The following is a 23,107-nucleotide window of genomic DNA, read 5'->3' as shown; positions in this document are numbered from 1 at the left end:
TCTGATGAATAATAAATAAAATGTAGTACATTCACACAATAAAATATTATTCCACAATTAAAATGTTAAATATCGAAACATGCTACAACAGAGATGAACCTTGAAACATCGTGCTAAGTGAAAGAAGTTAGTCATAAAAGATCATATCTTGTATAATTCGACTTATGTTAAATATTAAATGTCCAGAGTAGCAGATCTGTAGAAACAGAAAGAAAATTTGTGGTTTCTCAGAGCTGGGGACAAAGTGAGTGAGCGTGAGTATTCACAAGTATGGGATTTCTTTTTGAGATGAAAATATTCTAAAATAAGTTGTAATGATGGTCACAATATTCTGTGAAATACACTCAAACCTACTGAATTGTACACTTGCAATAAATGAAATAGTACAGGAGTTATATCACAAGATGTTACAAATGCTTTCATTTTGCAAACAGCTGCCAGGAAATATTTTTCTCCTTGGCAAATATTTTCCTGATTCCTTTTCCATTTTGGGCTTGTATTCATCATCCTCAAGCCTCATGAACAGTCCTATGCTGAAGAAGTCAAAAGCTCATTTTTCCCCTCTCATGTTTTATGTTTTATAAGTATTACTTGTAACAGTGAATGCATTTGGGAATGGTGTATTCACCACAGAATACCTGTTTTATTGATGATCAATAGTTGAGTGAGAGGATCACGTGGTTGTTGTCCAGGAGCAAGGAAGTATAAATGAGGAGAAAGGTCCCAAGTGTAGCTCCTTTCATAAATTCTCATGATGATATTCTCCAAAAGAAGGGGGCAAATTCCAATTCCTAGAATCAAGAAACTACACAGAAGAAAGATGCCAGCATGAATGCACAGTCATTTCTGAACCTTTTGGAACCATCTGAGCAGATTATGATGTGATGAGATCAATAAATTATGAAAATTAAACATAGAGCTCTCTGAGTCATTTCTTGAGTATTTCGTCCTTTTCCTACCTCTTAATTAAAGATGAGAAAATTAGATTTATCCTTTTCTCACTTCTCTTGTTACTCTCTGGCCCCTGCATATCCCACACGAATCCCTTTAACTGTGCATGCAGATTCTGCTTCTCCTCCGAGACTCCGGTATTTTGCCCTCCCTTCCTGCTAGTTAATCAGTCAACGCTCTGTACTCAATTTTCTTCACACCTACTCCTTTTCACATAGTTCCTATTTCTTTAGTGACAGCAGGATTTCGTTAGTCTCCAGGCTCAAATTTTCAATTATTCTTTACTCTTTATTCTCCTATATTCTCTATTTAAAATAAGTTGATTTTTTTTTTTTTAATTTGAGAAAGAGAAAGAGAGAGAGCAAGAGAACAAGCACATGAGTGGGGTGGGGAGGAGCAGAAGGAGAGGGAGAGGAAAAATATTTCCAAGCAGACTCTTTGCTGAACTTGGAGCCCAATACAGGGCTCGATCACATGACCCTGAAACCACGACCTGAAAACCAAGAGTCATACGCTTTGCCAACTGAGCCACCTAGGCACCCCTCAGTTGAAAATTTTTATCATTTCTTCATTATATCTTGCCTCAAAACTTTTCTATTCCTAATTTCTAATTTTACAATATTACATCTTATTTGAATTCTTGCTAAATGCTCGGCATCTCTCCAGACTCTGTCATACAGGGTTGCCAGATTAATAATAAAGGTTTTTCTTTCTTTTTTTTTAATAAGGTTTTTATTAAATCATGCTATCTCCTTGTCAAAGATTCTCAAGGAATTCCCATTATTTATTTATTTAGCAAGTATTTACTGAGACTCTATTATGTGCTAACAAGCCTCCTATTTTTCGATGCTTAATCAAAGAATTCATAGACTAGGTAATGATTGACAGCCAAAGTGCCAAAGACACAAGGGTGCTAATGAGAGGTGATGTGACTCTTAGGAGCAGGGATAGTGCTCACCATGCACACTATGGAGTGAGCTTTCATCACGTAAGAGGGCTAGTGGGGAAGTCATGACACCTAGGTAAGAGAAAGTAGAATACAGTGGGAGAGTCGGGACATCCAGGGAAGAATCAGGAGCATTATTGTAGAGCATCTAAAATAAGGCATCAGCATATAGATATGCTGGGGGAAAAATCCACATCCTGATGTGTCAGTCACCTACCATAGTGGAAAATTTGAAAGAGATGGAATAACACAGGAAAACTACATTACTTCAGCTTTTTCCTGAAACTTGACTCTAAAACATTATAAACTTCCCCTGCTAGCCTGCTGATAGATAACTACTAAAACCATTTACTAAACGGAATATTATTCTTTATCCAGTTTTATAGGTGGAAAAATTTATTTTTATTATTTGGTTGTCTTCTCCTGTTTTTACATCTTAGATTTGTTTTGTTTTTCTTTTTGTTTTTAATGTTTTGACTGAAAAAAAAAAGTCCTATCACACTCTGGCACTCACAGTGATAAGAAAACTTTTCTTTCGTGCTTTAATTTCAAGAAGCGAACCCTTGCAATTGTGCAGATCTGCTGTCTCCAGAGAGCCATGCCACCTAATGTCGTTCTCATTTCATTAAGTGAACTGAGAACTTGTTCTGTCTCAACAAGCCTCTCCGTGTCTCCGGTTCTTTCTGCCTGTGCTTCTCCCAACATGGCAAAATCTGCAAAATACAAAAAAAAAAAAAAAAAAAAAAAAAAAAGAAGCAATTCATAAAATGCCACTTCGGATGGACCTTATGGAGCTTACTGGAGGAGTTTGTTTTACCAATGATATCAGAGTCTTCTGCATAACTGTAGGCATTATGTGGTATTATTGGCCGCTGCCCTGAATCAGAAAAATCAATGAAAGTTTCATTCCTTGAACAAAAGGAGTAGAAAGGGGCTCTCAGATCATTTGGATACAGACAATACATTAAAGAGGTTACGATGAATATGCAAAATAACATAGTGCCTAGATGTCACTTGGAAACTTGGTAAAGGAAACAACAATCTCAGGTGCTCACCTAGAGAAACAAGCTATAAATAGACATGCTATCCACTGAGGGTTAACCGTTCATTGTTGTTACTGGAAAGATCTCAAATCTGTTGACACCATTTGAGGCTGCACTGTCTTGGATATACCCCACAATTTCTAGATACCCAGGATGTTGTTCATTGTGTGGTGCTAGAATAAGCCTGACATCAAACCTCAAAAAAGCACACACCCATAAATGTGTAATCACAGACACAGAAACACACCATTCCAGTTACTAATAAAAATGTAAGGATCCTATACAAGATAGTCAACAGTACATTAAAAGAATAATTCTGAGATCTTCTGCTTCCACTTAGTTGCAAGAGACTGTCACCTTTCTTACCAAGAAGAGAATAGTGCCTGCTATTCTGAACTGATCAGATACATGAAAGCACAAAGACAGCAAAATAATAATAATAATTTTCATAGAGAGAAGGGCCATTCCTAGGGGAGGCAAATTTCATGTTAGGGGCACAGTAGAAGAAGGAAAGAAATTTAGACATGAATGAGGAGAGAACAGTAAACAAACACGGTCACACGGCCTGGCAGGACAGACTAGAGTCACGTGGTACCCAAGTCATAAAATGAGTTTACACCTTTTACCAACTCTTTCCCATGAGAACTTCACCAAATACATGGGAACAAAGGCTGGAGATGGGAAAGAAGAGCTAAGAAAGATACACACCAAGTCACATAGAGTTTTGTGCAAGATGTCATCAAGGTCCATGGGGTCTTCCTTTGTGAAAGAAATCCACCAGGGGCTGGCTACTGGACAAATGAGCAGAGAGAGATATACTGAGATAGAGTGGACCTTGGCTGGGTACATGGTAATGTCTGAGTGTAGGGTGGTAAGGTGGAGAGATCTCTCAAGACATGGTAAGCTGTAGTCAAGAGTGGAGAGTCAGGTTAATTCCTTAGTAGTAGAAAAACTGAAAATCCCCCCCAAAATAAAAAATGACAGCAAGATGAAAATCAAGGAGATATCTCTTCTCCTCTTCCTCCTCCTCCTCCTCCTCTCCTCCTCCTCCTCCTTCTTCTTCTAGATATCTTTTCTTGTTGAGAAACTTGGCAGTGGAGCAGTATCACATAGAGAGAGGTCTAGAATTTTGTCTGTGCTGGAATATGATTTTAATGTCAATAAGAATACTTAGACCCCTGGGTGGCTAAGTGGTTGAGCATCTGCCTTCGGCTCAGGTCATGATCCCAGAGTCATGGGATCGAGTCCCACATTAGACTCCCTGAAAAGAGCCTGCTTCTCCTCCCTCTGCCTGTGTCTCTGCCTCTCTCTCTCTATGTCTCTCATGAATAAATAAATAAAACCTTTAAAAAAAACAATATCTAGGAAATCCACAAATATCTGTACATTGAACGACACATTTATAAGCCAAGTGTTATAATAATCTCTCATCAAATAGGGTGTATCATTGGAAGTGTAAAAATTATTTAAAATAACCAAATAGAAATTTTGTAGTTGAAACATATAATAACTGATTTTAAAAATTCACTGACAAAAACAAAAGCTCAACAGGTTTCTTCCAGTGGAAGAAAGAAATCAGGGAACATCACAAAAGATAAATTGAGATTATTAAGAAAGAAAAAGGAATGAAAAAAAAAATGAAGTCTCAGAGAAACGTGACTCACTATCAAGCAAACTAACATACACTACCATGTACGTTAATGGAAGTTCCAGAAGGAGAGTTGAGAGAGAAGGGGTCAGAAAGTATAGTGGAAAAATTAATGGCTAAAAACTTCCCAAATTTGATGAAAAACATTAACTACAGATATAAGAAGCTCACCAAACAGGATAAATGCAAGAAGGATGAATGCAAGAAGCAGCAGGATAAATGCAAGAAGGGGCACCTGGGTGGCTCAGTGGTTGAGCATCTGCCTTTGGCTTAGGTCGTGATCCCAGGGTTCTGGGATCGAGTCCCTCATCAGGCCCCCCACAGGGAGCCTGTTTCTCCCTCTGCCTATGTTTCTTCCTCTCTCTCCATGTCTCTCATAAATAAATAAATAAAATCTTAAAAAAAGGATAAATGCAAATAGATGAACACCTAAAGACATCAGAGTCAAATTGAAGCCAGGGACAAAGACAGAATCTTGAAAACTGCCAAAGAAAAAAACAGCTCATCATACATGAGAGATTCTCAATAAGATCTAAAGCTGACTCCTCATCAGAACCCCAGGCCAACAGGCAGTGCGAGAACGTAATTGGAACGCTTGAAGAGAGGAATTGAAAGTAAATATTTTGTCTGAAATTGCTCTTGGGAAACAGGATGAAGGTAGTCAGCCTTGGTTAGAAAATGGGCCATCTTTAATAACAAGGCAAAACTAGCAATAAAGGGAGCAAATGTGACAGGGATGTATTTTGGCTTTATTTATCCTTGTTTAGGAATGGACTTGCATCTTATGGAAATATATAACCGCAGTAGGTGTTGTGAATACATTTACATGATCGTTTTCGTGCATTTTATTTACCTGATTCATCGATAGCTGGTTTTCCTTCTAGTTTCAGGAACACTTCATTCAAAGTTGTCATGGAAACACCGTAATTCTCAATTCCCAGGCTAGGACATCTATCCAGATCCTCATAAAGTGCTGAAGAAGACACACACAAGCGAACTGAGTCACAACGTCATTCAAATATACATAAGATGTATATTTGTGAACTGAGGACAACTTTGCAAACTAAAAAGGACAGATGCATGAAATTATACTTGTGATATGTCAGACATTTAAAAACTAACATTTCAGAATAAGTAAACTTACTCTTCAAATTCTATGTTATTTTTAATTTTATATTGTTAATAGCCTCTATATTAACTTCTTTTAATCAAATGCTAATTTATATTTACTTATATTAAGATCATTTTACATTTTTTTTTTCTGACTTGCTTTTAACATTTAGTTACCAGTGGAACCTCAAGTTTTTTCAACTCTAATGAACTGAAGACTCTTTTCCAGGGCCATTTGTGCTTTAAGCGGCCCAAGGGAAAGAACAATTTTTTGAGAATTAGTTGGATGGTGCTGAAGCTTTTTCAGTTCAAAAGATATATGTTAAAGGAAGTACATAAATTATAAATCATTTTTTTGATTTCTGCCTTTGACTGTGGAAGAAAAAATTCACAAGATCTCCTAGAGAATGTACAACTGACCCAGGGCATCTTGGAATAGTCAGGAACTGGCAGGCAGGACTCCTGCTAGCAATTCAGTATCCAGTCATTCTTTAGTTTGTTCACCAAAAATACTTTTGGTTTTCTAAAAACAATGAACAATGCCCCTGCCTGCATGGATCTGAAAAATAACATTTAATTAAATGAAGCTTGGATAAAAACCTAATTACAGAAGTCCTGAGGCTTCCACCTGCAGCTTCTAATTGGGCAAAAGGATAAGTTAAAGGCTTTTCATCTTGTTAGAGTAGCATATACAGAAAAGCAGAAAAGAAGATTCAAACTGCTAGTGAGCCTTATGTGTAATTCTTTATTTTACCTAAAATATTACAAATCTCCTCTAAATTATAACTAGTATGAATACCCTAATTATAACATTAATTAGGGTTCAACTAACATTTTGCCTGATAGCTCTAAGGAATACTTGCACTGTCACCACAAAATGTATACTTGAATGACTTTGTGGGGTAATTTATGTGTTTGATAACCACACATGGCCTGGTTAATTGCTTCAACCACCTAATGTGGCTCTCATTGTGCCCCATTACCAAGTAGTAAATCTTCCGGATGACATACATTACAAGTAAACTTTTTCTTTCTTTTTAAATTAAACTTGAGATTATTTTATTTTATTTTATTTTATTTTAGGGAGAAAGAGTATGAGAGGGGAATAGAAAGAGAGAGAGAGAGAGAGAATTCTAAGCAGACCCCACACCCAGTGCAGAGCCTTACCCCAAGGCTTGATCTCATAACTTTGAGATCATGACCTGAGCCAAAATCAAGAGTTGAATGCTTAACTGACTACCATCCAGACATCCCTTGAGATAATTTTAGATTCACATGTGGTTGTAAAAAATAATAGAGAGATCTGTACACTTCAGTCCATTTCCCCAGATGATAATATCTTAAAAAGTCACAGTATGATATCACAACCACGCTATTGACATTAATACAATCAAGATACCGAGCACTTCCATCACCTCAATGATCATGCTACCCATTTACAGCTACACCCATCTCTCCTGATACCCTCTTCTCCCAATCCATGCCAACTATTAATCTGCTTTCCATTTCTATAATTCTGTTATTTCAAAAATATTATATAAATATTGTCCTACAGTATGTAATCTTTTGGAATTGGGTATTTCCACCAAGCATAGCTCTCTGAATATTCATCAAGGTTGTCGCATATGCCCGTCAGTAGCCTGTTCCCTTTTATTTTGTTGAGTGGCACTGCACATCATGAATGTACTACAATTTAACCATTTACTTGTTAAAGGGCATCTGGGTCCTTTTGGCTATTGTCTGTTCCAGATGAAGCTGCTGTGTGCATGTACAGGTTTCTGTGTGCATATATTTTCATATCTCTAGGATAAATGTCCAGTAGTGAAATGATTCAGTTGTATGGGAGTTGCATGCTTATTGTTTTAAAGAAACTGCAAGCTTTTTCTCAGAGTGGCTGTGCCATTTTATACTCCCATCAGCAATGTATGAGTGATTCATTTTGTCTATATCCTAGCCAGTGTTGGATAGTATCACTGTATAAAAAAATTTTTTTAGCCATTCTGCTAAGTATGTAATGAGATCACATAGTGGTTTTAATTTGCATTTCCCTATTGACATATGATACTGCACACCTTTTCATGTGCATCTCTGCTACCTGTACATCATCTTCAGTGAACTGTCTCTTCTTATATTTTTCCCATTTTCCAATTAGGTTGCTTGTCTTTTACAGTTAAGTTTTCAGAGTTCTTTATATGTTCAGATACCAGTCCTTCGTGAAGCTTGTGAATACTTTCTCCCAGTCTATAACTTGTTCTATCATCTTCTTAACGGGATCTTTTACAAAGCATTTTTAAAAATTTTGATGGAGTACAACTTAGTTTTTTTCCTTTCATAGGCTGTGATTTTGGTGTCATGCCTAAGAACTCTGCCTAGTAGTAGATCCTGCAGGTTTTCTTATTCATTTAAAAAAATTATGGTTTTACATTTTATATTTATGTCCATCATTTACATTAAGTTAATGTCTGTATAAGGTAAGAGATTTAGGTAAAGGTTCTTTTTATGCCTGTGGATCTACTTGCTCCATTTGTTGGAAATGTTATCCTTCTTCCATTGAATTGTTTCTCCACTTCTGTCAAAAATCAGCTAGGCATATCTGTGTGGGTCTACTTCTAGGTTCTAGATTCTGTTCTATCTAGCTTTGTGTTGATCACTCTGCCAACTGCACACTCTCTTGATTATTCTAGTTTAAGTAATGCTATAACTCTCTCCCCTGGCTCACCACAGAGTGACCTGACAAAAACCACAGGTGCTTTCTTCAAAAGAGTTGATGGGGGCACTCAGAATCTCTGACCAGGCTGATTTCTGGGTGTCTTCTGCAGGAAGCCAGTCTGTGAAGACTGAAACAACATGCCCGCTTTATCTGGTGCAAAGTATCAACAGAAAGTATCAAGGGAAATGAAAATAAAAAGAAAAAAAATCAGTAGAAGATGTTCCCCAAAAAGGGACAAGATAATTGTCCAGAAATAGACCCTCATGAAATGAAGCTACATGATTTACCAGACAAAGAATTCAAAATAGCTGTCATAAAAAAAAAAAAAAAAAAAAGATGGCTGTCATAAAGTAGACTTCTATGCTTTGGCCTAAAAACCCCAAAGTTATCACAAAAGTCTTGTCAAGAGAAGAATCATGGGACTGTTTCATGTAATGGTAAAGCCAGAGGTTTTCAATACTTTTTGTTCGTTCACAGTTATGAATACTAGAATTTCTGCCTCTGTAGTCACACGACTACAAAGGGAATGGGAGATTTAAAAAGGCTCCCTAAAATACCCAGACATTGAAATACAACTATTAGATTATAATATTTCTCACTATAGACAAAACCATCCAGTTACTGTATTATTCTTTACATTGTGTTTCAAATACCTGCACGCATTGTAAGCTCTCAATATAAGAATTACCATTGTTTCTATGAATATTATTTACATATTTCATTTCATAGTGTACATTAGTACATAGTACATTACCTGGAAATCTATTTGTTCTTTCTAAGGGCAATGTGTAGACAAGTTTTCCTTCACTTTCTGCTGATAATTTGGCATCAGGGATGTGCTGTTTAATAAGCGATGTTATATTTTCCTGAACATGCATTTCATTCAACTGCAAACTGGCATTTGAAAAAAAAAATCTATGTTATTTGACACAGTCTTCAGTGGCATGAGGAAAATTACTAGCTTCTAAGGGACAAAGAAAAGTCAATTAAAATCTAATGCAAGAGATAGGTCATTCAAACATGAAATGAGAGAACAACAAAAAAAATCAGATCATATAAATGTAATGGGAGAAAACAGAGGGAACTAGTCAGAAGTACTGGTCTGGTTATTCTGGGGTGATGTCCAGACAAGGTTGATATTGACTCAAGTCCTTACAAGGAGAACAGCACCAGAGTACAGATACCAGAGACACAACCAAGACTATACAAAATGGAAAGGTGTCGATTTTTGGAAGGGAGTTTAAGTTGGATTAAAAGGATTATTGTATTGGACAAGAAGAAGGGATTTTTGATAGGCAAAGACACAAGGCAAGGTTCCATTACTTGGTTTACTCTTTCGTACAAATTTATCAAGTTATTAGTATGTGACAAAAATTTCCCTAAATGCTGAGGGTACAATGGTGAATGAAAGAGCATTGCTCTACACTTACGGAGTTGACTTCTAATGGGGAGACAGGGAGAAAACAAATAAACAGATAACTAATAGATTAACAACAGTGGTAAGTGCTATGAAGGAAATGGGTTGCAGTTAGAAATTAATTGTGGATGAATGTGGGTATGGATGGTTGAGATCACTAAGTTTTGCTTTCTTTGTATGCTAACCCAGAACTTTGGCTAAGAACAAAGTATCATAGAGAAAACTAGTGTATCCATTTAAAAAAGCATGGATATTTCCCCAGTGTAGAAAAACAAACAAAAAATGTATTAATCAAGGTTATAAATATGTAGCCGACAAAATATCAGGGGTGACATGGCTTCTAACTTAGTTTTGCCATTTGAAATATGTTACTTAACCCTGTAAGGAACCTTGTTACTTAACAGTTTGCTCTTTAGCAGAAATGGAATGATTCTCAACATCTAAAGTTGCCCTGAGAACTAAATAATAATGATGTTTTAACTTAGCAAGTCCTTTAAAAATGGCTATTTTATTTGATCAAATGCTTATACTGAAATTATACTCTTTATTCATAACTATTAAGACCATGTGAGAATATGTATTATTTTTAGAAGCAGTGAAACCCCCTGAGGGAATGAAGCAAAAACCCCAAAACTCATAATTGTTCTCCATCTTATTGTTTCTCCTTGAAGTAAGAATAGTTTAAGAAATACTTTTTGGTCACTTACAAGAACTTGTGTGGGTCAAAGAGAGACCTGCATGAGCAGCACATGTATTCTCTCTCCAGGAGTGTGTACCTTGGAAATGGGGGTCAACAAACTTTTGCTGAAAATGGCTAGATAGTAAATATTTTAGACTTTGCAGGCCAGTAGATCTCCACTACAGTTATTCAACACTGCTGTTGTAATGTGGAAGCAGCCATAGGCAATATCTAAACACACGGGTGTGGCTGTGTTCCAATCAAACAATATTTACAACAACGGGAAGTGAGCTGGATTTTGGCTCATGGGTCATAGTTGGCTGACCCTGATTTTTTTAAAAAAAATATTTTATTAATTTATTGGAGAGAGAGAGAGAGAGAGAATGAGCATGAGCAGGGGGGAGAGGCAGAGGGCAAAGTAGATTTCCCGCTGAGTAAGGAGCTGGATGTGGGGCTTGATCTCAAGACTCTGGGATCATGACCTGAGCAAAAGTCAGTTGCTTAGCCCATTAAACCATTCAGATAACCCTGGCTGACCTGATTTAGAAGAAATAAGGCAATTTACACAAAGTATTGTCTAGGAACACTTGCTGATTGGGTAGGGATCCTGATTAGCATTTTTTATTTTGAGGACATTTCTGTTACCATGCTTTTTGTGCTAGGTGCCATGTAATTTACTCCTCTACAACCTTCACTTGCAACTAGGAATTGTTATTCCCACTTCATAAGGGAGAAAACTGAGTTTCAGAGATTTTTAATTATCTTCCAAGGAGCAATTGAAACAATGTGGGATAGGAAATGAAATATTAGAACAATACACAGAGCTGGAAGATTAATAAAGGCTGCATGAGATAGCACTCAAACAATGCTTTAGGACTGAACAGGTGGTAATGGGTCCAACGAAACTGCCAGCCTCAGCAAATAACCTCAAACAAGGTGAAATGTAAGTCATGACAGGACATGTGCAATGAACAATGAATTTTTTAAACTAGTTTTGACTAATGGCTATTGAATTGGCTAAGGGCAAATAATATGGAAATCTTAATAGTGCGGGCCACACCAGCATCACACGACTACAAAATCTGGATTCTGGAAGGTAAAAATGGTACCATTAAAGATTTTTTGTTTGTTTTGTTTTATTGTTGTCATATATATATATATTTCTTTTTAAGGTATAGATGGTTTAAATCAGAGCTGTACTTTGGACAAACTGACCAATTCACAAATATATTAAAAAGTAATTTAAAATATGGATTTGGATATTAGCCTTCAGAGTTAAAAATATCCAGGTACGGTTCTGGCTCTATCACTTATGAATCTAGGGAGACTCTCTGTTCTTCTGTAGAGTAAAAGTAACAACAGTTTCTATCTCAAAAGACAAAAAGATTTAAATAAAATAATGCTAAGTATCTTATCTCTGGATGACTCAATAACAGCTAGAACATGCTATTTAAAATAATGATAAAAATAAAATGAAGAGGATGGAAAGAAGAGGAAGCACAAGACAAGATGTCTGGAAGAAAGAGTGGAAACAAGGAGCCTACTTAAAAAATTATGTTAATAGGTGGGTGAGAGAGGAGGAGGGTGATAAGTACAATGTGTCAGGTATGAGAGTTCCCTCAATCCAAACCTTCCTAAACAAACAATGTATTGTGGATATATTTTCTATCACATTTATCTCCATTTTTTTGTTAAATTATCTTATATTTTCTTTTTTTTTTTTTTTGAGAGAGAGAGAGAAGGGGCATATGAGTGAGAGGAGGGGCAGAGGAAGAGAGAGAGACTTGTCAGCAGGCTCCACACTTTCACAACCCCGAAATCATGACCTGAGCAGAAATTAAGGGTCAGCCACCTAACCTACTGAGCCACCCAGGTGCCCAAGTTATCTTATGTCTTCAATCTCTATCATCTACTCATCAGTATCCCTCATATATACACACAGCAATTCCATTTTGTATACATGTATCACCAACATCTGTATATGCAAACATCTGTGTGGAAAAAATCAAGTGTTTCTCGTGTGTTGTAATGTGCTGCATCATGCATCATGCTTCGCTAGCTCATTTCTCATTTTCCCAGCCATTTTGAGTGGCTCTACCTTAAGTGATATCCAATGCCCCATTTCTTCTTTAAAAATAGAGAAGAACCTGCACACTTCAGCTTCCCGCTGGAGAGAAACACTTTCCTATCTGAAAAGGAAGAAGAAAAGAAGAAAGTCTGTAAGCTTGTTAAGGAGTCGCCCACTGTTTCCCAAGAAAAGACAGGTAATCATGATCCAGCTCTAATCTAGGAGCTTCTGCCTATTTAAATCCAGGGCTTAATAAAGACTCATGGAAACAGGCACACTTTAGCCTTATTTGTATACTTCAGGCTATTGTTTTGCCATCCAGCCAGCCACGGAGGTGATGTGGATAGATCTTGTAATACAGACTATCATTGTGTATTTTAATGGACCAAACACTAAAATTATTTGAACATTTCAATTTGATTCACCTTAATTTGGTGTAAGTATTAGAATAGACTCTCATTTCACAATAATCGACTTTCCTGGCAGATCATGCCCCAGTGTAATCAAATGATAAAATTCGGAGAGACACATGGAAATGGTTGGGAGCGAGACTCTTTGGGCTCCGTTCATAGCATTACCAGCTGTTCAGATTTCCAGGTACAGCCAGATGACCACATTATAAAATACAGCTGCTCGGAATACCAATCCATATTTCTTAAGTCTCATGAAGACCTCATCATGACACTTAGTGAAAGCCAGCAGTTACCAGCCAGGATGTCAGCCTCATCCATGAACTGGGTACTGAAGAGGATCACACGGTCTGCTTTCCGCTCCCTCAGGAGGTTCCAAACTTGGTGCCTTGAAAAGGGATCCAGTCCAGCAGTTGGTTCATCTAACAGGAACACCTACCGAGGAAGGATATATATCAAGAGTGTCTCCAGTAAGGCGCAGTTCTTCCAGAAAACATGGAGAAACCATATTACTTATTATTTAAAAGGATATTGATGTTAGGATCTTGTTATCCTATTTAATGCTCTATCACAAATATTTTATCACAGACATCCTTTACAAATAAAATATTTGAACTACTACTAAAAGTTTCATTTTTAAAACTTTGAATTTACCTCTAAATTTAGTCTGACTTACCTGAGGATCTCCTAAAATGGCAGTTGCAAAGCTGAGTTTCCTTTTCTGTCCACCACTTAAGTTCTGAGCCAGGACATCCTGAATATTTTTCATCTCCAATTCCAGTAAAATTCTTTGTATCTAGCCAAATGACAACATTTATGTCACACACCAAGATTTCTTTTCTTTTCTTTTCTTTTTCTTTAAATTTGAAAATACAAAGTTGTAATGTGTAATGGTTAAAAGCATGGATCCTGAGGCAGACTGCCTGGATTTGAACACCATGCCGCTCTAACTAGCTGCGTCATCTTGGGCAACAAGCTTGTTCTTGAACTTCAGTTTTCACATGTATACAATAGGGATGATCACAGTACCTATTTCATAGAGTTGTTGTGAGGAACAAATCAATCATTATATTTGAAAGTAAGGCTAATGCTTGGCATGTAGTAAATTATACATCAGTGTTAGCTATTATCTAAAATTTTTTTTGCCCAATATTTAGACATGATTTGCACAAATATAATTTAAATAGAGCATAAAGAACTCAGTGCAAATAGAGTCAACAATCTCATTTTGGCCAATACATCAGTTCTTATATATTGAGTACCTCTTTGTCCAGTTCATGTGGTCGAATTCCTTTTATTTTAGCAAAGAGCCTGAGATTTTCTTTCACAGTGAGGAAGTCAAACTGTACATTGGATTGTGGACAAATTCCAGTGAGCTGGCTGATATTCTCCAGATCAGTTATTTCTGAAAGTTTATTGTTATAAATGGTGACTGAACCTATAACAAAGGTTAAAAGTTAATATCAGGATCATGCTTGAATTAAGATATTTCTAGACAGGCTCTTAACTTTAGAGGATACACTGATGATTACCAAAGGGGAGGGCCCTGGGGGGTTGATTGGGGGAAATAGGTGATGGGGATTAAGGAGGATGTTTGTGATGAGCACCAGGTATTGCACAGAAGTACTGAATCACTATATTGTACACCTAAAACTAATATTACATTGTATGTTAACTAATTGGAATTTAAATAAACACTTAAAAAAGAAAAGCTCTTTCTAGATGAAAAATCCCTATATATTTATTAACTACATTTTAGACACATGATTTTCTCTTCCAGGGTTTTTTAATTGGCACTACAACTTCCATTATAGTTGTGTGGTATACTGGAAAGGAGAAAAAAAAAAAAAAAAAGAAAGTCCCATCTGCAGCTTTTCCTATCAAGATCTCATCCATTTATCCACTGCTCACATTTAGTTTGGTTATGTAACAAAGAGAATCCTAGCAAATGGGATAAATAAACACAGAGGCTGTGAAGTTATCTCTGCACCAGGATTTGCCTTCTCTTTGTTTCTGGGATCATGAACCCCTGGGTGAAGAATCCCAACCAGGCTCTTAGAGGATGAAAGTCCATGTGAGCAGAGAGAAGCAGAATTCCTAACTGCAGCCCTATATATGTGAGTGAAGACACGCCAAAACATCCAGCACCAGCCAATTAAGTCCAGAGAGAAGCACTGCCAGTCGACCCCAGAACCATAAGAAATAATAATTTTTATATTAGGCCATTAACTTGGGGGATGCTTGTTATGCAGCAAAAGCTAACAGATAAAAGTTCAAATGTCAAATAATAACTAATGACCATGACAGTGATTCTCATGAAAGACTCAAATTTCATGTATAACAATCAAATATGTCATACCTCATAAGCAAGTTCTATAAAATAACTTCCAATTCTCCATAGTTATCTGTGTTTATGATTGATGATCAGAAAGACTTTATATTAACAACTTGATTTATATGTTGACCTGACTTTGGAAAAAAAAACTCTTACCTTTGGTGGGAACAGATAGCCCGCTAAGAATGTTTAACAGTGTTGATTTTCCAGCACCACTGTGACCAAGTATTGCAGTGATTTGGCCTTCATATATGTCAAAAACCAGATCTGGGAGTGGGGTTGGGGGGGAGAAAGGAAAAATGGATGGGAGAAAGGAAGGAAGGGAAAGACGTAGGGAGACAGGAAGGAAAACAAAATTACAAATAAAATTGTATTACAAAGCTAATGGATTGCCTTTTTATTTCCTCAACCATGTTTTCTAAATATTAATACAGTGGTTGGTAAAATTCAAAATAAAAACAGTAGAATGTGTTTTATCGGTTTATATGCCTATCCTGTTTTGAAATTTTGAAAAAACTTGGTTTCACAGAAGGAAACACATCTAATACTCCCAGGTTCATAGACATTACCTGGTATATGGTGGGTGGATGCTAGTATGTATGGACTAAACAATATATTAATGGTTCAGTAAATTATTATGTGGCTAAAAATCCTTTGAGATAAATTGCTCTTTTTGCACAAAAGAAAAATATTCAGTATCTACAACAGCTTTGAAATTACAGAAGGAAATTTGAATTTGTAGGGAAAAAAATCCAGAAAACCCTTAAACTACCTCAGTGTTACACAATACACCTTTCAAGTACCTTTGATTCTAAAACATAATCAATTTTTTCTAACTTTTATGTAGTCAAAGCATGTGTTAGAAGGGAAATTTTATCATGGGGCTCGAATAACTCATTTCAAATTTGAAATGCCACCACTAATTACTCACAAAGCACACACACAAAAAATGGAATTAAAATCACAAATCACTATCAATAGAATAACTAAATGTTCTTTTTTCCCCCTACCTTTCAAAGCTTCTATTTTATCAGGCTTTCCTTTATATTCTTTTGTAACATTTCTAATTCTGAAAAAAAAAGAAAAGATATTTCAGGATATGACAATTTTCTTTGGTTTGTACTTCTACTTTTGGTTGCCAGGATTGGATAAATCTTATCATCAGGGTACAGAAAGCTCTGGGATTTCACTCTTATGAAGTCATGCTTGTGGGAGAGAATCACCTAGAATACTGCTTCTCATTCCTAGCTGTTACATTAGCATCACCTGATGAGTTTTATAAATTTACCTATGCTTAGATCCCATCACCAGATCTTCTGATTCCAAAGATTAGGCAATGGCCTGGCATTAGTATTGAGAACCAGGATCATGTCTAACCTGCAAAACCAAGGAAGCTAGATCAACAGGTAACATGGACATCCAATACTGAAAGGTTCATTATGAACTACTGGCACAGATTGGAAGTATCTTTGGTTTACCTTGAGTCAAGGTCTCCAGAAGTTGGTAAAGAGGTACAGGGGTGCAGTATGGAAGAGATGCAAAGACTGCAACAGTGACAGTATGGGTTTTATAATCTTATCTAATTGACCTCACACTATACCATTTAGTAGCTGTTACCTTAACCAAAGTACTTATTCCAGGTAAGTTTCACCTTTTGCAACCTGAAACATTTTTTTTTAAGATTTTATTTATTCATTTGACAGAGAGAGCACAAGCCATGGGAGCAGCAGGTAGAGGGAGAGGGTTAGGGAGAAGCAGCCTCCCTGCAGAACAGGGACCCCGGATTCATGACCTGAGCTGAAGGCAGAAACTTAACTGACTGAACCACCCAGTCACCCCTCAACCTGAAACTTTTGAGTGTTTTAGGGTTGTGCTGAAGGACGAGTAAAATATTTCATCTTGCATGTATAACAAACATAAAATGGTATCAGATTATGATACTAGAGAAGAATAGAATTCACATACGCTGGGTGCTATTACAGATCTGGAGCCCTAAGCACTTTATTGGTTTTATTCTATTAGGTAAATATGTAATTCATAAACAAAATCAAATTTATGCTTTTTATTTTGTCATCTAGGATTCGGGCTCCACTCATATTGAATTGTTTGATTAGATTCTTCACTCTATTTTAATCCCATTTACCATAGCACTTAGAGTGGGTGAGATGCTAAAGAGATAGAAGAAATACAAAAAGAAACATAGAAACACATTAAATGAAGCCATTGCTTTGCTTCCTCCCAGCTGCTCTGCTGGAAGTTAAACCTAGCTTAAGTCACAGGACAAATGTAAGAATAGAAGATAAATATGGAACAGGCTAAACTAAAAACTGACAGGGCCCTAAAAGCTCTGTAGGCTGGAGTAATCTGAGACCATTCACAGAGGACTGACAGGTGGGGATCACGTGGACAAGTAAAATGTCAACAGTCAGGGGTCTTGAGGACTTTATTCCTATTTTCTTATCTGGAAAGAAAAGTTGCCAGCACCAAACAAAAAACACATCTGGAAATGCATATGTGCAGGACACCCTATGGCTCCCCTTCCTCAATTCCCTTTGTGTCTGTGTTCAGATCCTTCCTCCCTTCCTCCCCCTACTCTTTCATTCTCTTCGAAAAGGCAATCCATAGGAGAGGAAAGAGAAGTTTTAAAAACTGTGAGAAAAAAATAGGGAGTATGATAAAGGAGGTGGGACAAGATGTGAATAAATGAGACCAGGTAAAGCAACGAGAGAGGCTAAGGCCAAAGAAGAGAAACAGCAAAGAAAAGATTGAGAATCCAGGCGTTTTCATTGGATTATCTTAGTTGGTGAAATCAAATTTTGTATTCAATCTAAAGGTCAACCACAGAATATAAGATAAAATTAGTTAAAGGAATTTTTCTCTAAACTTGAGGTGGCAGGGCATCTAGGTGGCTTAGTTGGTTAAGCATCTGCCTTTGGCTCAGGTCATTACCTCGTGGTCCTAGGATCGAGCCCCTGCTACGTGGGGAGTCTGCTTCTCCCTCTGCCCCTCCTCCCACTCGTTCTCCCCTTCTCTCTCACTGTCTCTCTCAAATAAATAAATAAATAAAATTTAAAAAAAAATAAACTGGAAGTGGGAAATGACAAAGGTAGCATGGAGGGTGTTAGGTGGGAGCTATCCGTAGGGAGCAAAAGAGAATTATGATGGCTTCTCCATCTTTGGCCTGCTCTCCATCTGCATCCTTGTTACCTGATGGCTTCTTTTCCATGGAATTCTGGAGGCATTGGTTCAAAAGAGTCATTAGATGAAGGATTGGAATCAATTTCATCTTCGAGGGCCACATGATCAGCTTTATGTTGCCGAGACCAAAAGGAGGGTTTCAGGAAAAACAAGGGGGGATATTCATGTCCATGTTCATCTACGTGACCAAGAGACAATGAAATTTTGGATCAATCATCAGTTTAAGGGAAAGAGTCACTCTAATAAAGCAGAGTAATGTAACCTCTCTGCCCAGGCATCTGAACAAAACACTGACACAACAAAGGCACGTATTTTCCTTGATATGTGTAGTCGCATCAGGAAAAAAAAAAGTCTCTAAGATGTCTCTATTATAATCATTGTTGGGTGGCTCAGTCAGTTAAGTGTCTGCCTTTGGCTCAGGTCATGATCCCAAGGTCTGGGATGGAGCCCTGTGTTGGGCTCTCTGCTCACCAAGGAGTCTGCTTCTCCCTCTCCCTCTGCCTTGCCTCCTGCTCCTGCGTGCTCTCTCTCTCTCTTAAATAAATAAATAAATAAATAAATAAATAAATAAATAAATAAAATAGTTCCTACAGGAGGAAATGAAACTGGAATTCTTAAAAATCCAGGAATGACTTAAATAAATGTTAAGACCCCAAGAAAACCAGCTATTGGAAAACACATACAAGATATGCTAGGCATGTTGAATGGTATCCAGGAGTCCAGGTGTCAGACACTGGCAAAGGAAGAAGAAATGGACAAATTGGGAGTTTGTGTCCAATGTCACTTTTGATTACAGAGATTCCAAGAGAAAACTGAACAAGATTTAAGGAAAATGAGGGACACACTGTAAGAAAGGGAGAGAAAGGGGTAAAATAACTTATTGAAATTTAGCAGAGTGGAATTTTTAAAAAAGCTACTTTGTTTTTATGCTTTATCTCATTGCCAAATAATAACTTTCCTCTGAAGCAAATTTACTCCTTATGACTCTTTCTGGAAATTAATCCAGTATATTTGCATTTAATTATCATTTGTTTCCCTACATGTTAAGAGACATTATAAAATGAAAAAAATATATTTTACTAATATTCTGCAACTGACCTCCAGCGTAATAATGATATGTTTTCAAGTTCACGTGTACTTCTCACGTGTTCAATCATTCATTCATGCAATATTGACTGAACACTTTCTCTACACCTGCCATTTGGTAAATTAGTTAGTACTTAACTCTTTCTTTTGAGGAGGAAATCTAGCGAATGAAAGCTCTACTGCTCTCCCAGGTCCATTCTACCACCAGATTTACTATTCCATGATTCTGTCATTTTAGCTGGTTAATTTTTCTTTCTCTCATTCATATTTCTTGATTTTAACAGGATTGTGAACAAAATCACGCTGTTTGAATTCAGGCTTACATTCAGGCTTCAAAAATTTGCAAGTGTATACTAAATGTTCTAGTCAAAATTGCAGATCCTGGCAACTATTATTCTGGCCAGTCAAGTAGCAAGAGATAAAGAACTAATGTGGCCATGGGCAAAGCCCTTGTTTATTTCCTTCCCACTGATGCACAAACTAGTTTTTAAAATATAAATAACACATGTTAGGAGATTCATTTTTAGGAAATAATATTCTATTTTAATCGTATCACTACTCACTTGGCAAAATTTTCTCAAAATAAATCGTCAATGCCACATAGAAGAAAAGATCAAAAGCCAACATGAAATTTGTTGCTATTATCAGTTTTGAGTCATCCGATGGATAAGGAAATGCATTAGAATTCAAATCATAGTCCAAGTGCAAAAGCTGAAAATTAAGAAGTAATTAATGAAAGGAAGTTAGGTTTGTGATAAATTTTCAACAATTAGGTTTAGCATAAACCTAGAAGAGCTACTTTTTGCTTCATACTGGGAACACAAAGTTGAATGAACCTGCCTTCTTCACAACTCTCAAATCTTTGGGAAGGCACAGGTATGTGATCAGCTATAATGAAATGTAGTGACTACTAGGATTAAAATATGTTCCAAGTGAAACTGGAGCATTAGGAGTGTCACAGGATTTTTGTTCCCTTAATGCCCATGGCTCTTGGTCACACTCCTTCAAAGAATGAAGAGGTGGACTGGATGAAGAGTACTGGGCAGCAATGCTAAGTTTATTGAGGGATAGTATAAAGCTCCCAGAGAGGGAGGGGACCCAAGAGGGTTGCCATTTTGGCGTTCAAATCTAGAGGTTTTTATAAGCTCTTTTGCAGAACTATTTTGAGTACCCTGAGTGTGGTCCCTCTGTGGACTGGCTGCTAAGGTGTGCCTATCAGGACTTTGATCATGCACCTGCCTACCTATTGGGTTATTGTTCATGTGTTGATGGTCTCTTCCGCTAACATTTGGGACTAACTACCTCAGATTGTGATAGCAACTGATGTTTTATGATTAACTGTTATGTTTCTGGATTTTTCCAAAAGTCACTTCTATGGAGACTGCTAGATATGATGCTATTATGGTCTGGTCTGAGATGTAAAACAGGATGCTTGTGTGGTTTTGTCTTAGATGTCCCAGCTCCCTGCTTTCTTGTTAGGGACTCTGGCCCTGACTATATTAAGTGTCTAATTAACTCCCAACAGTAGGATGCAGTGAAGTATGGGAAAAGATGACATTTGAGTTCAACCTTAGATATATTTTTACCAAATGAAAAAAAATTGAAAAAAAATTTTTTACCAAATGGAACACAGGACAAAGATGGCTACATGAGAGAATTCATGCCCTTGGAAAAACAAAACGCATCAAGACTGGTGTGTTTAAGGGGAGCCTACGGGAAAAGTGGACTTGTCTATGATGTTCAAGTTAATGCATCTTTTATAACTAATAATCCTTTCATTAAGAACTAAATGCCAGATACATATGCAATGATCGACATTGCCATTTTTTTTTTTTTATTTTTTTTTTTCGACATTGCCATTTAATTGGAGGGATAGCAAAGTAAGTTCAATGTGAGAATCAGATAAAAAGAAATGACATTTGATGAGCAGAAATGTAATTTGCTGGTCAATTAATGTGTTTCTAACATTTGATTTTCTTTTACATAGTGGTTTTTACATTCATGTATGTCATTCAATTACAAAGTCAAAATACAAGCTGGAATAATTAGAATTGGATTTGTAATATCAAATCCATATTTAATTAATAGCCAAAGAAAATGCTTTAGATTGTCTCTAAAGAATGATATGCTGACTTTCCATTTGTTCACTCACCACGTGGCTTATTTTGCTTAGCTCGGTATGCCCAAAGCATTTAAAAGTTCATCTCTACAGGGCATCTGGGTGGCTCAGTCAGTTAAGCGACTGACTCTTGGTTTCCACTGAGGTCATGATCTCAGGGTCCTGGGATGGAGCCCTGCATTGAACTCTGTGCTAAATGCAGAGGGATTCTCTTTGGATTCTCTCTCTCCTCCTTCTGCCCCTCTTCCCTGCTCGTTCTCTCTTTCAAATAAATAAATAAATAAATAAATAAATCTTTTTTAAAAAGTTCATCTTGGCAATGTCACAGTAGTCTGCAGTGGGGCTTTAAATCTGATAATGCTAATCATAGAAATAACTATAGACAACTGAATTCCAGACACAAAAGATGTTTCTGAAATGCCATCAATGAACAGTTGGGTTGTTTCTCACCTGGGCCATTCCGAGGCTGAAGGCAAAGGGGCTAAGAAAACTTAAAATCCACTCCAAGGATGTAGGAAGGTGCCTGTACAACGCTGTAAATCCCAAACTCCCCCAAAAGATGGTAAGAAGGAACACGATCAGGCCAGTGAGGAAAGATTTCTTTACCAAGACGCTCATTAGAAAAGCCAAAGCTATCTAAAATGAGAGAAGATCCAGTTGGTTCATATTTCTCTAAGGATTATTCTTAGCATAACACACTAAAGGATTGAACATACAAAATTAGAGTTACATTTTTTTTTTTGTCTATAATACCAAACTGTGCTCTACAAATTGCACTATAAGCTGGCATTACAAAACACTACAAATCTTAAAAAAAAAAAAAACCCAAACACTACAAATCAAATACATAGATGTTCTCAGGCAAATAGCAGACAGTGAAGAAAAGGGATATGGAGAATAATTACTTATTCAGAAAGCAACATTTTATCCTTAGGGTAAGAGTTGAATGGAAAGCAATGTAATTCACAAACTCACCAAAGACAATCCATAGAGGAAAAAGAGGGTGAAGATCGCCATGAAGCCAGTCAGAATGACAAACTGGACAGATTTAATAATAAGTGCCAAGAAAAGTGCCATAATGAAGATGAAAACAGCATAGAGCAAACCCCAGGAGAGCCTACAGTGGGAACAAGACGTTATTTTAAAATTTTGTGTTTCATCGAAAAGAGGATCTAGAATGGATTCTAACACTATTCATTTGATTCATTCGTTCTTTCAGTAGATATTTATTGAATTTCAGGACATGTAAATACAAGGTAAATGTTCTGGGAAGAATTCTTTAGGAACTAGGGATATTCTTTGTCCTGAGATTAACTCCAGAAATACACATACACACAGGTCATTGTGGGGAAAAGGAGAAAATAGTCTTCCAGTCTAACTGATTTTG

General features: G+C 36.8%; 1 protein-coding gene across 7 annotated transcripts in view; it reads right to left on the bottom strand.

Annotated features, from left to right (window-relative positions):
• Nucleotides 1-23,107, bottom strand: part of ABCA8 (ATP binding cassette subfamily A member 8) — a 76,550-nt gene that overhangs the window by 27,319 nt on the left and 26,124 nt on the right. For all 7 annotated transcript variants that reach the window (XR_013354727.1, XM_077853669.1, XM_077853670.1 and 4 more), the window contains 14 exons: nucleotides 22,696-22,837; nucleotides 22,171-22,356; nucleotides 20,165-20,312; nucleotides 18,525-18,693; nucleotides 16,328-16,386; nucleotides 15,474-15,584; nucleotides 14,245-14,420; nucleotides 13,659-13,778; nucleotides 13,279-13,417; nucleotides 12,603-12,693; nucleotides 9,163-9,302; nucleotides 5,442-5,561; nucleotides 2,412-2,610; nucleotides 639-805 (listed from right to left, as the gene is read on the bottom strand). Coding sequence is in view for 6 of the 7 variants with exons in the window: in XM_077853669.1 (XP_077709795.1) it covers nucleotides 639-805; nucleotides 2,412-2,610; nucleotides 5,442-5,561; nucleotides 9,163-9,302; nucleotides 12,603-12,693; nucleotides 13,279-13,417; nucleotides 13,659-13,778; nucleotides 14,245-14,420; nucleotides 15,474-15,584; nucleotides 16,328-16,386; nucleotides 18,525-18,693; nucleotides 20,165-20,312; nucleotides 22,171-22,356; nucleotides 22,696-22,837 (1,967 nt within the window). In the remaining variant the exon portion in view is untranslated. The remainder of the gene's footprint in view (nucleotides 1-638; nucleotides 806-2,411; nucleotides 2,611-5,441; nucleotides 5,562-9,162; nucleotides 9,303-12,602; nucleotides 12,694-13,278; nucleotides 13,418-13,658; nucleotides 13,779-14,244; nucleotides 14,421-15,473; nucleotides 15,585-16,327; nucleotides 16,387-18,524; nucleotides 18,694-20,164; nucleotides 20,313-22,170; nucleotides 22,357-22,695; nucleotides 22,838-23,107) is intronic.

The sequence above is a fragment of the Canis aureus genome, chromosome 16, assembly GCF_053574225.1.
Source record: "Canis aureus isolate CA01 chromosome 16, VMU_Caureus_v.1.0, whole genome shotgun sequence".
Taxonomy (NCBI): domain Eukaryota; kingdom Metazoa; phylum Chordata; class Mammalia; order Carnivora; family Canidae; genus Canis; species Canis aureus.
Note: the sequence above shows the minus strand (reverse complement) of the source record. Positions and strands in the feature narration are given on the sequence as shown.